The sequence below is a fragment of the Astatotilapia calliptera genome, chromosome 13 (assembly GCF_900246225.1).
Source record: "Astatotilapia calliptera chromosome 13, fAstCal1.2, whole genome shotgun sequence".
Lineage (NCBI taxonomy): Eukaryota > Metazoa > Chordata > Actinopteri > Cichliformes > Cichlidae > Astatotilapia > Astatotilapia calliptera.
In genome coordinates this window covers 30,746,312-30,759,605 of record NC_039314.1, presented here as the reverse complement: position 1 = coordinate 30,759,605, position 13,294 = coordinate 30,746,312, and the positions used below count along the sequence as shown (strand labels likewise).

General features: G+C 42.9%; 1 protein-coding gene across 1 annotated transcript; it reads left to right on the top strand.

The window, feature by feature from the left end:
* Nucleotides 1–2,414: 2,414 nt before the first annotated feature.
* cdk1 (cyclin dependent kinase 1) lies at nt 2,415–10,962 on the top strand. Its single transcript, XM_026190852.1, has 8 exons — nt 2,415–2,545; nt 3,131–3,173; nt 3,432–3,588; nt 3,942–4,065; nt 5,182–5,352; nt 6,115–6,278; nt 7,828–7,969; nt 10,736–10,962. The coding sequence occupies exons 2-8, from the start codon at nt 3,137–3,139 to the stop codon at nt 10,850–10,852; spliced, it is 912 nt and encodes a 303-aa protein (XP_026046637.1). The 5' UTR covers nt 2,415–2,545; nt 3,131–3,136; the 3' UTR covers nt 10,853–10,962.
* The last annotated feature ends 2,332 nt before the right edge of the window (nt 10,963–13,294 follow it).

The following is a 13,294-nucleotide window of genomic DNA, read 5'->3' as shown; positions in this document are numbered from 1 at the left end:
ATCTGGAAAAGAAACATGTGTAGCTGTAGCAGCAAACAGTGTGTTAAGTGGATGCGTTGTACAGGGAGATGGCCACAGGCAGGAATGATTTCCTGTGTCGTTCAGTGGTGCTTTTCGGTAATCTCAGTCTCTCACTGAACGAGCTCCTGTGACTGACCAGCATGTCATGGAGTGGGTGGGAGGTGTTATCCAACATTGTCTTTATCTTGGACAGCATCCGCCTCTCCGACACCACCTTGAGGGAGTCCAGCTCCATCCCCACAACATTGCTGGCCTTACGGATCAGTTTATTAAGTCTGTTGGCATCTGCGACCCTCAGCCTGCTCCCCCAGCATGCAACAGCATAGAGGATCGCACTGGCCACCACAGACTCATAGAAAATCCTCAGCATTTTCTGGCAGATGTTGAAGGACCTCAGTCGCCTCAGAAAATAGAGACGACTCTGGCCCTTCCTGTAAAGTGCTGTGGTGTTTTTAGCCCAGTCCAGTGGGGTTTATTGCCAAATGTTGAGCAGGTTTACAACATTAGGAAATTGCTGCGGTGCTTCAGTGCAAACATGCTGTCATAAATAGCACTTAAATAGACATGGAAAAAAATAAAAGTAGGGATAAGAATTAAAAGTGCTACGTGGAAAGATATATACATGAGTGCAGGTGGTGATCAGTGCCAAACATAGAATGATGCAGTGACACAGCGTAGGGTCATGTGTTAGTGGTGGGAACAGTCATACGGTTATTGTTCATGTGTCCGACAGCAGAGGGGAAGAAACTGTTCTTATGGCGAGAGGTTCTGGTGCGAATGGACCGGAGCCTCCTGCCTGAGGGGAGCAGGTCAAACAGACTGTGTCCAGGGTGAGAAGGGTCAGCTGAGATCCGAGCTGCACGCCCCAGTGTCCTGGAGGTGTACAGGTCCTGCAGAGATGGGAGTCTGCAGCCAATCACCTTCTCAGCAGAGCGCACAACACGCTGCAGTCTCTGTTTGTCCCTGATAGTGGCTCCAGCGTACCACACGGTGATGGAGGAGGTGAGGATGGACTCGATGATTGCAGTGTAGAACTGCATCATCGTCCGTGTTGGCAGGTTGAATTTCTTCAGCTGCCTCAGGAAGTACATCCTCTGCTGGGCTTTCTTGATGACAGAGGTGATGGTGGGCTCCCACTTCAGGTCCTGGGTGATGGTGGTACCCAGGAAGCGGAATGAGTCCACAGAGGTGATGGGGGTGTCAGTCAGGATGATGGGGGGGAGTGGGGCTGTGTGCTTCCTGAAGTCTAGGGGCAGAACAACTGAAGCACCTTAATCATGTGGAAATCCTTTCCATTATTTTTTATTTGACAAACAGGTGTGAAAAGAAAGAGTGAAAAAAGTGTAACTGAGTCAAAAAGGCACGATGTTGGAATCATGCAGTCATGATATTCATATGAGAGCTGAGCGCACTATTCCATCTGTCTAGCAAAGGATTTCACATTGGTTATTACAAAAAGGTAACATATGGTCTATTTGTATTTGGTATAAGGTACTAATCAATGTAAAAAAAAATAAATAGATAAACAACATTATGATTAAAAATATTAAAATGAAAAAATGGGTTGGACATATCTCCTTAATCTCACACGAAATAGAAAAATATATTTCTCTAAGCAGAATATTGATCCATGTCTGCACAGTGTTATATGTTTAGAGTTGGCGCGGCTTACAGCATTACAGTGGGGACCACAGCGATCTTTAGCAGTAAAATATAAAATTAAAAATGCATACATTGTATCAGGATCTGAAAAGTGAAGTCAGTGCAAAAGTGCCATAAACGTTGTTATTAATGATCACCAGGGAAAAAGTGCAAGCATTATTAATCAAATCAACAGCTGCCTCATCATATCTGCTTTCAACTTTAGGCATTGTTACTTCCTTATGTACTGACCCTTACCTTCCTTAATGCATTGTTAATGGATAGTACAGGGCCGCTGACATACAATTGGGGTAGTTATAGATATTATGCATTTCTGAAAGAGATATGTAGCCAATATTACACTTTTTCACTTAGCAAAAATAACTGCAAATGTGTCAGACTCCTGACTAAAAATGCACTACTTGCTAATACATGAAAATGAATATTAATATAGTAAACCAAATTAAGGCAGTTGAGCCATTTATCTTGATAAAGTAACCTACAGCAAATTTATAACAAGACACAAGAAGTAAATGTAGGCTATTTTTCTTGTATACGCATTCTGTGTAATCTACAAACTGCACAACGATACGTATTTAATCTAACTGTAACTGTAGAAATTAATAGTATGTCAATCGGATCCTAGAAGTGGGTAGGGCTTAAATATCCCAGCGTCAGTGAACGCTCCCAAGGACATCGGCGGGTTGTCTCCCGCTCTACCCACATGACAGCCTTCCTTTCCTCTTATTGGCTGTTTTGAAAATACATCCCGTGAGCTCATTGGACTGTTTTAACCTGCTGCTGCACTCCAGTCATTTCAAAAGAGTCCGGGAGCGGTCCAGCGGCAGTTTGTTCGTGTCTGTAAAAAACGAGGCACAAACAGGTAATTTTTTATATTTGTCAGTACAAGTGAAATTAAAATTTTACATTTAAAAGACTCCTTAGCTAATGCGGAACATAACGCCCGACACAACGTGTCTTAGCAGTTAGCATGACATTCAAAAAAGGTGTCTTTGACGGCTAAACACTTTGTTAAGCTAACGTTAGTGGTCCTCTCTTGGTCGTTAATCAGAAAAGCTAATTTCACGACTGCTTAATATCTAACCAGCCTTAGTTACTAAAACGAGTGAAAGAGCGACGGGAAAACGTGCGAGCTGCTTAATGCAACAAAACTAACGTTTCAAAACGTCCCCGTTCGTATTTTGAGGTAGCCTGCTGTTCTGGCGAAAGGCCTGTCTGCATTACTGTAAGTGGGTAAATTAACGTGACATGAGTTTCCAGTTTGAATGATTTCCGTACAAGTCGTGCTCGATACGAACAGGCTTGTTGTAAGTTCATTTTTAGATAAAAGGCCGATCTAATATCGACACTCAACAAATGATTAGATGTGTGTGTAAGCTGATCGAAGTGAATGCAGGTCCTCGGAAGTTGTTTACGTTACAGCCTGTTTTTCTCTTTCTCCTTTCAGGCAATAATGGAAGACTACCTGAAAATAGAGAAAATCGGAGAAGGTTAGTTTTAACGTATGGTTCATCTAAATTATTCACATGAAGCTCTACAAATGTTGATACTTCAAAAATGTGTAATTATGTGTGTAGTCAAGTTTTCTTGTGCATCTTGTAATCTCTGTTTGCTCAACAATCTCATGGTTATAAAGTTGTTCTAGTGTAACTTTTCTTTTGACAAGAATTACTTTGGTAACAAGTAATGATGTCCAGCAATTTGGAAGCTGCCAGCACATTTCATCCAGTGCTCGTGCTTTCCCCCAGGTACATATGGGGTTGTGTATAAAGGTAAGCACAAGGCAACGGGGCAAATTGTGGCTATGAAGAAGATCCGACTGGAGAGTGAGGAGGAGGGCGTTCCCAGCACGGCTGTCAGAGAGGTTTCTCTGCTCCAGGAGCTGAAACATCCCAATGTTGTACGGTAAGCTCTCAAGTTCTTTGTTTGATCTTAAAATCCTTTTGGTTTTTATAACATGAGGTTTGAATTTTTATATGTACAATACTTCTCTATATCCTCTGTATTGTCTGGTGCCCTTTGTGCAGCATGGAGAGACATGGTGTTGGTCAAACAATAGAAACTATTGTGAAGTTTTGAACATATGCATCAAGTTCATTATATAAATGCATGTGTAGCAATAGTTGACACTGCAGGATCAACAGTTTCAGTATTGTGCAGAGTGCTGGAAGAGGTCAAGTAGTTGCTGCTCAGTCACATCTAATGAGAAAATGTACACATAAAGTATGAACTCATGTGTATTTGTGTGCGTAATCCAGACTCCTAGATGTCCTAATGCAAGAATCTCGTCTCTACCTCATCTTCGAGTTCCTGTCCATGGACCTGAAGAAATACTTGGACTCCATCCCCTCTGGCCAGTACATGGACTCTATGTTGGTCAAGGTAAGTATTACATTAATTCAGTGGTGCAATAGTTGCTTGAACTCGAAGCTTTTAAATCTGAGATGGGTTACGTTTAGGGGTGGGTTTTTATAATCGATTCTGGCGTGGATAACGTGAAATCGATTCATTAAAATCCTGAATCGATTTTTTTAATATAAATTTATTTTTCCCAAAATGCCAGAATCTCAGGTGAAAGATCACAAACTTTCAATAACCACCAAACAGCTAAGACAGTAAACGAGAGCAGGAACACGGATTCTGCACAAAGACGTAAACACACAGCGCGACCCGCGGATCAGAGTCGGTGAGATGTCGCCTTTCTCACCTAATGGCACGGTCACGGTCGGGGCCGAAAGCCGACAGCTCGCTGATTCTGATGTGTCGGCGGGTCGGCGCTTTGTGTTTACGCCCTTTTTGCGCCGATTCTAAAGCTGTTAGTTTGATCTCCCTCCAAACTATATATTTTTTTCCGTTTACATACTTCTGTAAAGAAAACCTAATTTCTGCCGTTCAATACTGAACAAATGTAAACTTTTTAAAATTATGCAAAACGCTCAGCCGTGTCTCTAATAAAACCTCTGTGACGTCAGAGGTGATGTTCATGTGTTGATTAATGGTTTTCTTTCGTTTTTGATGTACTGCAGAATATTTTTATAAAATCCAGGCCAGGAAAACCTTCATGTTTTTCTTTGTTTTATCTTCAGCTACTTTGACACAACGGCATCTGCTGTGATGCTCACACTTTTGATCAAGTCTTGCGTGTGTCAGCTTCTTTTTTTATAGATACAAAAATATGTAAATTTACTGATCTGAATTATAATATTTCTGACTGTCAAAATTTCCCAGATTCAAATCCAATCGAATCGATTCGGGGCCTTGTGAATCAGAATCGAATTGATTCTAGAAATCAGTGACGATACCCAGCCCTAGTTACGTTATCAGATAATATATTACATAATTGATAAGCCAAATTCTTAAAGTTACAGTGTGCAAAATGAGTAGATTGCAGTCTCAACCCTCCCAATTCAGGTGCTTTCTGTTACATTTTAAGGTTTTGTGTCATTTGGCTGCTGGTCAGCTCATCTAAAGATCTGCTCGTTCTCCAACACTGTTTAGAGCTACCTTTACCAGATATTGGAGGGCATCTACTTCTGTCACTGTCGCCGAGTGCTCCATCGTGACCTGAAACCACAGAATCTGCTGATTGACAACAAGGGCGTTATCAAACTGGCAGACTTTGGTTTGGCTAGAGCCTTTGGTGTTCCTGTCAGGGTCTACACCCATGAGGTAAGGATCCTTGCTCACAGCTCCTGGGATATGCAGGCCACTGCATCTCAAACCATTTCTTTTACTTTTTCTTGTAATTTTAAAAACCAAGAAAAATCCTTACAGATTTAGACCGACTCTGTACAGGTGACCCTCTGGGGTCGACGGGCGCATCACATGACCAATCTACGATGTGTCGCTTCAAGGCACTCGTGTTGAAAGTGAGGACTTCAAACTATGTACCAGTTTTGAAACGCCGCGTAAAACCAGAGTTGTGATTTTGCGTGATGCTTTTTCTTGAATGTTATTGTCACATTTAGCACAGGAAGAAACAGTAAAAGCATAATTTATTTTTATATTTATCATTTTATTTTTTCTCTTTTATATTTCACTGCATCATTGTTGTGCATTTTATTATTTTTCGTGATGTTTTACATTGTTAAGCACGTTGTTGGAAATGTGCTGCATGAATAAACCGGGTCAGGCAGCATTTGTTTGTGAGAGGGGAGAGTTTTAGAGCGACGCACAAATAAACTGCCGTCTGCTTTGTAATCGTAGTGGTTCAGAAACAGGCTGCAAGCGTTTCATACAACTGTGTTACAAAATGTTATAAAGTTACAAAAACAATTCATTAAACATGTTTATGGTTATTATAAACTGTCAGAATGAGACCATGAGTGTGAATCCAGACATGTGAGAATGACATCAAACAAGGCGGCGCGACTAGTTTGTAAATCTGACACGGTCACAAACAGCCTGGTATATCCTGCTTTGTGTTCCCAGGTTGTCACTCTTTGGTACCGGGCCCCAGAGGTCCTGCTGGGCTCACCCCGATACTCCACCCCCGTTGATGTTTGGAGCACTGGGACAATCTTTGCAGAACTTGCTACTAAGAAGCCTCTGTTTCATGGAGACTCTGAGATAGACCAGCTCTTCAGGATCTTCAGGTAGACACAGCAAAAACATCTTCATGTGTTTAGGAACAATAGAAGCTGAAGTTTAGTTGAACTGCTGATTTCAATTTGAATTGAGAACGACGGGCAAATATGAAGAACTGTTGGTGCGAGACAAGATGAGCTCAGCCTTTTGTGTGAGTGGGAGAGACGATGGGCTGAACCCGTGGATCTCATGTTTCCACGTGTGGTGTTCGTGTACTCACGAGGACTGGCTGTCCCTGCTTTGTGCCTGGCTCTTAAAGACTGCAGTCTGACTGTGCACACAACTACTGTGTCTGCTGTGGGGCAACCAACTCTGAGTGTAGCTTATCACTGTTAAAGGAAAGGCAAGAAAATCACAACAAATAAGTACCAAGTGTATATACAGTATGTACAGAGCTGATGGCATTGATTAGGGCTGAGGTCTGGTTGTCAATGACCTCAGCGTCCTGGATCTCCTGTGGGAGGACAGAAGCTTAAACACCTGGTGTCCTGAGTGTGTGCAGCTCCCCACAGTGATGGGTTTCCTCCAGGGAGGAAAAGAGGGGCCAGTAACGAGTGTTTTAGCCTCTGTTAATGACCCTTTAAGTGCCTCCCTGTGTGCTGTAGTACAGCTCAAGAACCACACAGACATGCAGTCGTCACCAGCTCCCTGTTCAGGTTCAGGTTTTAGATCCCTCAGTAAGTGGAGATGCTGATGGGTTATAGGTCAGCCTTGCTGAAGTTTTAGTCTGCACAGCATCACAGCAGCCAGTTCAGGCTGCTTATGGTCTGTCTGGGTAGTGGAACGATTGCGGCTGAATTCAGGGATGGTGGGCTGAAGGACTGGGACAGTGATGCACTGATGCTCTTAGTGAAGTGTGCACCTCGCACCATGACAGCTGAGCTGTGGCTTCCTTGAGTCTATTGTTCATCGTCGAGCACAGCATCACCCTCAGCTGTCACGCTGTTTCTGGTGTTGTAGTGGGTTAGGTTCTGGACTGCCTTATACATCTGCCAGGTCTCTAGCTGCGTAGATAAAAAAAGTAATTAGGTGGAACAGCAACCTCACACGTGTGATTGACATGTCACAGTTAACACATCTGTTACCTGGTATTCTTCTACATCATCACTTCATCAGGATGAAGCCTTTGAATGTAAGTGTGTGTGGTGAACAACAACACATTGTTGTTATAGCAAACATAAGTGCTACATAGCTATCTTAAACGCATAATCTGTTGTTGACTCTGTGTAGAGCCAGAGAAGTTGTGTTAGTGTTAATGTCACGTTGATGTCCTAACGTAGAGCTGACCGAGTCATTCCTACAGTTTGAGGCCGCCTGGATTGTGTGGAGAAGCAGGGATTGGTAAGATTAGGCCTGTAAGGCAGGGTTGGTGTTCACATCTCCACATTATTCTGGCAGCTCTTTAAAACAACAACAACGAGTGTGTCTGTGTGTCAGATTTAAAACAGTCTGTTTTCTCTAAAGCTTCAGCTGTAGACTGTCTTTGGTGTTTTAACACTTTGTGGCTCATGGAAACAAACAAATGAACTGACCCTGGAGTCTTTGTCTTTTTTCCAGGACGCTGGGAACCCCAAACAATGATGTGTGGCCTGATGTCGAGAGTCTGCCAGACTACAAAAACACTTTTCCCAAATGGAAATCTGGCAACCTCTCGTCCATGGTGAAAAACCTGGATAAGAATGGCCTGGACCTACTGGCGGTAAGGACAAAGGCAGCACCACAGCATGCTAATTAAACCTGGAATAGAATAGAATAGCCTTTTATTCTCATTGTACAGCAAAGTGTGACCAGAGGGAAGCAGGTCAGACACCTGGTCACCTCACCTGGTTTCCTGAGGCTGGAGGTGTTTCTTTCTGTCCTCGTGACAAAGTTGTGATGGTGATATTCAACCAGGCTTTTTGAAAAGTATCTGTGTGGGTGCTTCACTATTGTTTGTTTTAACTCGACAGTCATGTAGAAATACTTGTGTCCCTCCCACGGGCCCCACGTATGATTGGTAGGAACTACTTTTTCTTCCGCCTTTCATAGTGAGATGTGAAATGCAGCTGTACTGTATCACGGCTCACGTGGGACTGAGTTGACAGTAAAGGCTGATTGTGTGTGTTTGCTCCATGTTCATGGAGAACGTGGAGCTTTATCACAGCTCTCTATACTTCAGTGTTATGAAGGGCATCATTTGAAATAAACTGCTTTTGATTTTTCAAACACATGAAGCTTTTGTACAAAGTGTCAGATTAGAATCAAAGACACTAGCTTGACTTTTACTTGGTAACAGATCAGAAAGGAAATCAGTGTCACGCATCATCGGGGCTTCAGAGGTCACCGCCATCATGGGCTGCACGTGGTCGTTAGTTTCTGCATGAACGTGAACATTTATGGAGACATCAGGTGGAAGAGCTGCTGTAAGAAACCAGGACACACGAGCACCTATGAAGCTTTACACAACGATGTGAATGCTTAATCAGTGTTCACATGAATAATGGAGCAGTCCTTAGCAGGTGACGCCACATCATTCAACTAGAACAACATGCAGGTCATTCGGTTAGACTCGATATCCATTTCCTCTTCAGAGGACTCATCGGAGGGCTCCTCTGTGTCTGACTGTAATGAAAAAATTAATAAAAATGCAAATGGCCTCATGTTACAAACATATTTTATGAGGAATACCTGGAATATGAATATATTACAACTTTTTATTTTAAAGATTTTGAAGAAAAACAACACGTGGGGTCATTTTTGTGCATCTATGGGTTAAAACTTACATTTATGTTAATTAATGTACGTGCGTACACTGTGCAATGATATTTTCTCAAACTTGCTCATATTTGAATGAACGACAGGCTAATTGCAAAGGAAAAGCACACACAGTAGCGCACTGCAACAACAATAGGTCTTTCACGTGGAACAGCGAAACGCATTTCATTACGCGGGCATTTTGTCGTATCACGGGCAAAAATATTGCCGTTAAGTGCCTTCGTAACTTACATTTTTGGTTAAATGGGGTCTTCGTAAGCCGGGGTTCCACTGTATGTTTGTCTTGTTTCTATCTTGGAGGAATTTTGACCCACATTTCTTTACAGTGTGGCCTCAGGTAACTAAGATCAGTGAGGATTTGTTATTGCACAGCGGTCCTAAGGTGATACTGCAGTACTTCTATCGTTACTGTCCTGTTGCCTCCTGTTAGCCGAGCTTCAGCTGTGAGACAGGAAGCAGCCGCGTGCTGCTTTTGTTTCTGCCCCACATTCTGCTTTACCCTCAAAATTAAATCACATTAATTCAAAGAAATCAGTGATGATATTTCTTTGTATTTATTCAGTGAAGTTTGTCTTTGCCATCAGTAGCTTTTCAGTTTAAACACAGTGAATTTCCTGATTTGAAGTGTTTGCCCTGATGATGGGGGTGTGCAGGGCTAGCAGAAGCAAATGGATGATTGTTGTTTTAGATTTCAAGTGGTTGTCGTGAATTGTGAAACAGCACGGCAGCATGCGCCGCGCTTTGCAGTCGCTGTGTGTTTGTTTTTCAGAGGTTTTCTTTTTTTGCCTTGTCTATGTCACTAAGAAACTAGTCACCAGGATCGTTTCTAGCATTAATCAGAATCAGAATACTTTATTGATCCCTGGGGGAAATTATTTTTTGTTACAGTGCTCCATTTTAAAACAACATTAAGACAAGACAGACAATACGCTAACTAAGAATAGTACAATATATACATATATATACATACATACATACATAAGTCACTTATAAATAAATAGTTGGAAAAGAAACATGTGTAGCTGTAGCAGCAAACAGTGTGTTAAGTGGATGCGTTGTACAGGGAGATGGCCACAGGCAGGAATGATTTCCTGTGTCGTTCAGTGGTGCTTTTCGGTAATCTCAGTCTCTCACTGAACGAGCTCCTGTGACTGACCAACATGTCATGGAGTGGGTGGGAGGTGTTATCCAACATTGTCTTTATCTTGGGCAGCATCCGCCTCTCCGACACCACCTTGAGGGAGTCCAGCTCCATCCCCACAACATTGCTGGCCTTACGGATCAGTTTATTAAGTCTGTTGGCATCTGCGACCCTCAGCCTGCTCCCCCAGCATGCAACAGCATAGAGGATCGCACTGGCCACAACAGACTCATAGAAAATCCTCAGCATTTTCCGGCAGATGTTGAAGGACCTCAGTCGCCTCAAAAAATAGAGACGACTCTGGCCCTTCCTGTAAAGTGCTGTGGTGTTTTTAGCCCAGTCCAGTTTATTGTCAATGTGTACTCCAAGGTATTTATAGTCCTCCACAATGTCAACACTGACCCCCTGAATTGAAACAGGGGTCAAGTGTTTCCTATATTATAGGTCAGCAGTGGTGACACAGCACAGTATTCAGTGTTAAAGATGTTAACCTGGAGCTGGTGCCAGTTTCCAGTCCAGGAACTCCTGCATGTTCAGGTTTAATCGTCTGTTCTGGTCTCGTCTCTGTAGAAAATGCTGACCTACAACCCCCCCAAACGGCTCTCTGCCCGTGAGGCCATGACGCACCCTTACTTTGACGACTTGGACAAATCCACCCTGCCAGCTGCCAACATCAACAAAATCTGAAGTGCATACTGACTTTGCTTATTGACACATACCATTTGTGACTCTGTAAATATGTGTATGTGTATTTGTGTGTCTGTGTGAGGAAAAAGTGTCAATCTTTAATAAAACTGCACTTTTTTTCTTTTTTCCTGCTCAGTTATTTGGACCTAATGTCTCGTTCTTTCCAACATCATGAAACGCGGCGGTGACGGTCAGGGTGTCTTATTTAAGGTTACGGAGTTTGCTTCACGGTAACTATGACGGGAAAGACACATTTCCCCATGTTACACTAAGTACGCCGTACTCACAACACCAATTGTACTGTGAGTAATTAGAAGTACTGTGTAATGTTATGTTAATCTCTGAGAGAACAAACAATTTCTCCCTCATACATCTCGAGGGGACACTTCCTGTGGATCTTTGGGGTTTTCTAAAGAAAAGGAGACTCAAACATTGTGCTGTACTTAAGGTGACTCATGCTGTGCTGTAAGTGTTCATGTTCAACTCTGTGTTAAATAAGAGCTTTATTTGAAGTTATAGTCGATGCATACAATAATCTGCAGCACACAGGCTCATCTCTGACGAGGGAGACGAGGTGAGTTTGTATTAAATGTAAGAACTTAAACATTTAACGCTGAGCGTTTCAGTTCAGGACACGTTTGCACTCAAACACCTGCAACTCAGCTTTGTGTTCATCTTTGTAACTTCAACACTTGTCTTTCAGTTGTGGGCAAAGGTCCCCAAACTTAGACTATCTTCACAGGCTCGTCCCAGCTAATAGGACGGTCATCGAAGTCATGTCCACCTGTACCTGAACTGAAGAGTTTGCAGCTGGCTCTGTGCTACTGTCCTGCATTAAAAACATAAAGAATAGGCCGACTGTCATAGGAGAAACTTGGGCTACGTTCACTCTGCAGGTGAAAGCGCATCAAATCCGATTTTTCTGACCCTCTGCGACCCATCTATCCCATCATGGTGTGACAGTGTGAACGGCACCAATCCCATATCTTCAAATCCGACCGGGGTCACCGTCGTATGTGGTGCTGAATCAGATACATATCTGATGTTTTAGAAAGCGGCTGCTGTTTGATGGTCATGTCGCATTAAATCCGTCTTTTACGTCACTGACACAAGACAGACGCCGATTATCAGCGCCGGAGAAGACATCACGAACGCTTCCTGGACATCCGGTGAAACTGTTGGGAAGACAACGCTGGAGAAACGTGAACATTTTCTTTGTTCTGTATAATCTGCAGCTATCCTTTGAAGCAGCGCTCCTCTAAAACAGCAATAAGGATCATTATTAGGTTATCTACATTATTATGTCAATAACAAAATAACTTAAAGCAAAAATTGGGAAACGTAAAGTCCAAAGTCTTTATATTAAGGCCATCAGTCAAACATACTGTTGCTCTGGGTCTAAACAGAGCGCGTTGTGTGTGACGTCTTCTTTTGCGCATGCGGCCGCTTTGAGCGTTCACACTAGAGCGCGTTTGCTGTCGCATTTTATTTGTAGTGTGAACGAGCAGACAAAAAAATCTGATTTGAGCATCAAGACCTGCAGAGTGAACGTAGCCTAAGATCCACCCCCGGTGACCATGAACTGGAGAATAGTTAAAAGAATGATGCTGCGTGGACCACTAGGCTGCACTCACACCCAGTGTTGAAGTGTGTTGCCGTGTTGTGTGGCGCCATGTGTTCAGTTGATGTGAGGAGAGGGATAAAGCAGGAGTGAGAACTAAGAGCTCCGTGTTGTCTGTGTTTACCTCCACAATACATGTAAAATCGAACCATTCGTTATCCTTGGAGAGCCAACGAGCATTACGACTGGACAATACTGAACTCGTTTACTAGTAAGTTGTAGTAATAAGTAGCAATATCGACTACACTCACTGGGCCTCAGAGCTGCCTGAATGTTTTACAGGTTAGATCAACCGTGGTGGCATGATGATGGCACCGTGCAGTTGCTGCAGGCTCATCTACAAACATCCATGATGCAAATTTCCACTTCTGTGAACCCCCGAGGATGGTTGCATGGGAAATAACAGCTCGGTCACAGTCAGAGATATTTCAGTGACCTGTCTTGCCCATTGTGACCGTTGGTTTCAGACTCAGAGTACTTTATTAATCCCAGAGGAAATCATGGACGACCTTTGAATCTCAGGTTTCCTTGATTGTGCCTAAATGCAAGTTGATGCTGTATGATCAGATCATTAGATTGTGTTCAACATAGTTGTAGATAGAACTCACACAGTGGATTTAACACTTTATAATATTTACAGACTGTTACATTCGCTGTGTGTGAGGCCAGCCTCCCAGTGTGCTAATGGGCTACACTGATTGAGCATCCTTCAATTATTGACACTACTTTCAAATATATTCAGAAAAGTGAGTTAATGCAGATCTCTCGTGCGTACCAAGGACATATTGGATCTAACCTTTTCACGATAAGCCACAGAAAAT

Excerpts from the sequence above, each read along its gene's own strand:
- cdk1 (XM_026190852.1), top strand. The coding sequence starts at position 3,137 with ATGGAAGACTACCTGAAAATAGAGAAAATCGGAGAAG. Across the intron at positions 5,353-6,114 it reads TCAGGGTCTACACCCATGAG|GTTGTCACTCTTTGGTACCG; the intron begins GTAAGGATCCTT and ends TTGTGTTCCCAG. Across the intron at positions 7,970-10,735 it reads ATGGCCTGGACCTACTGGCG|AAAATGCTGACCTACAACCC; the intron begins GTAAGGACAAAG and ends TCGTCTCTGTAG.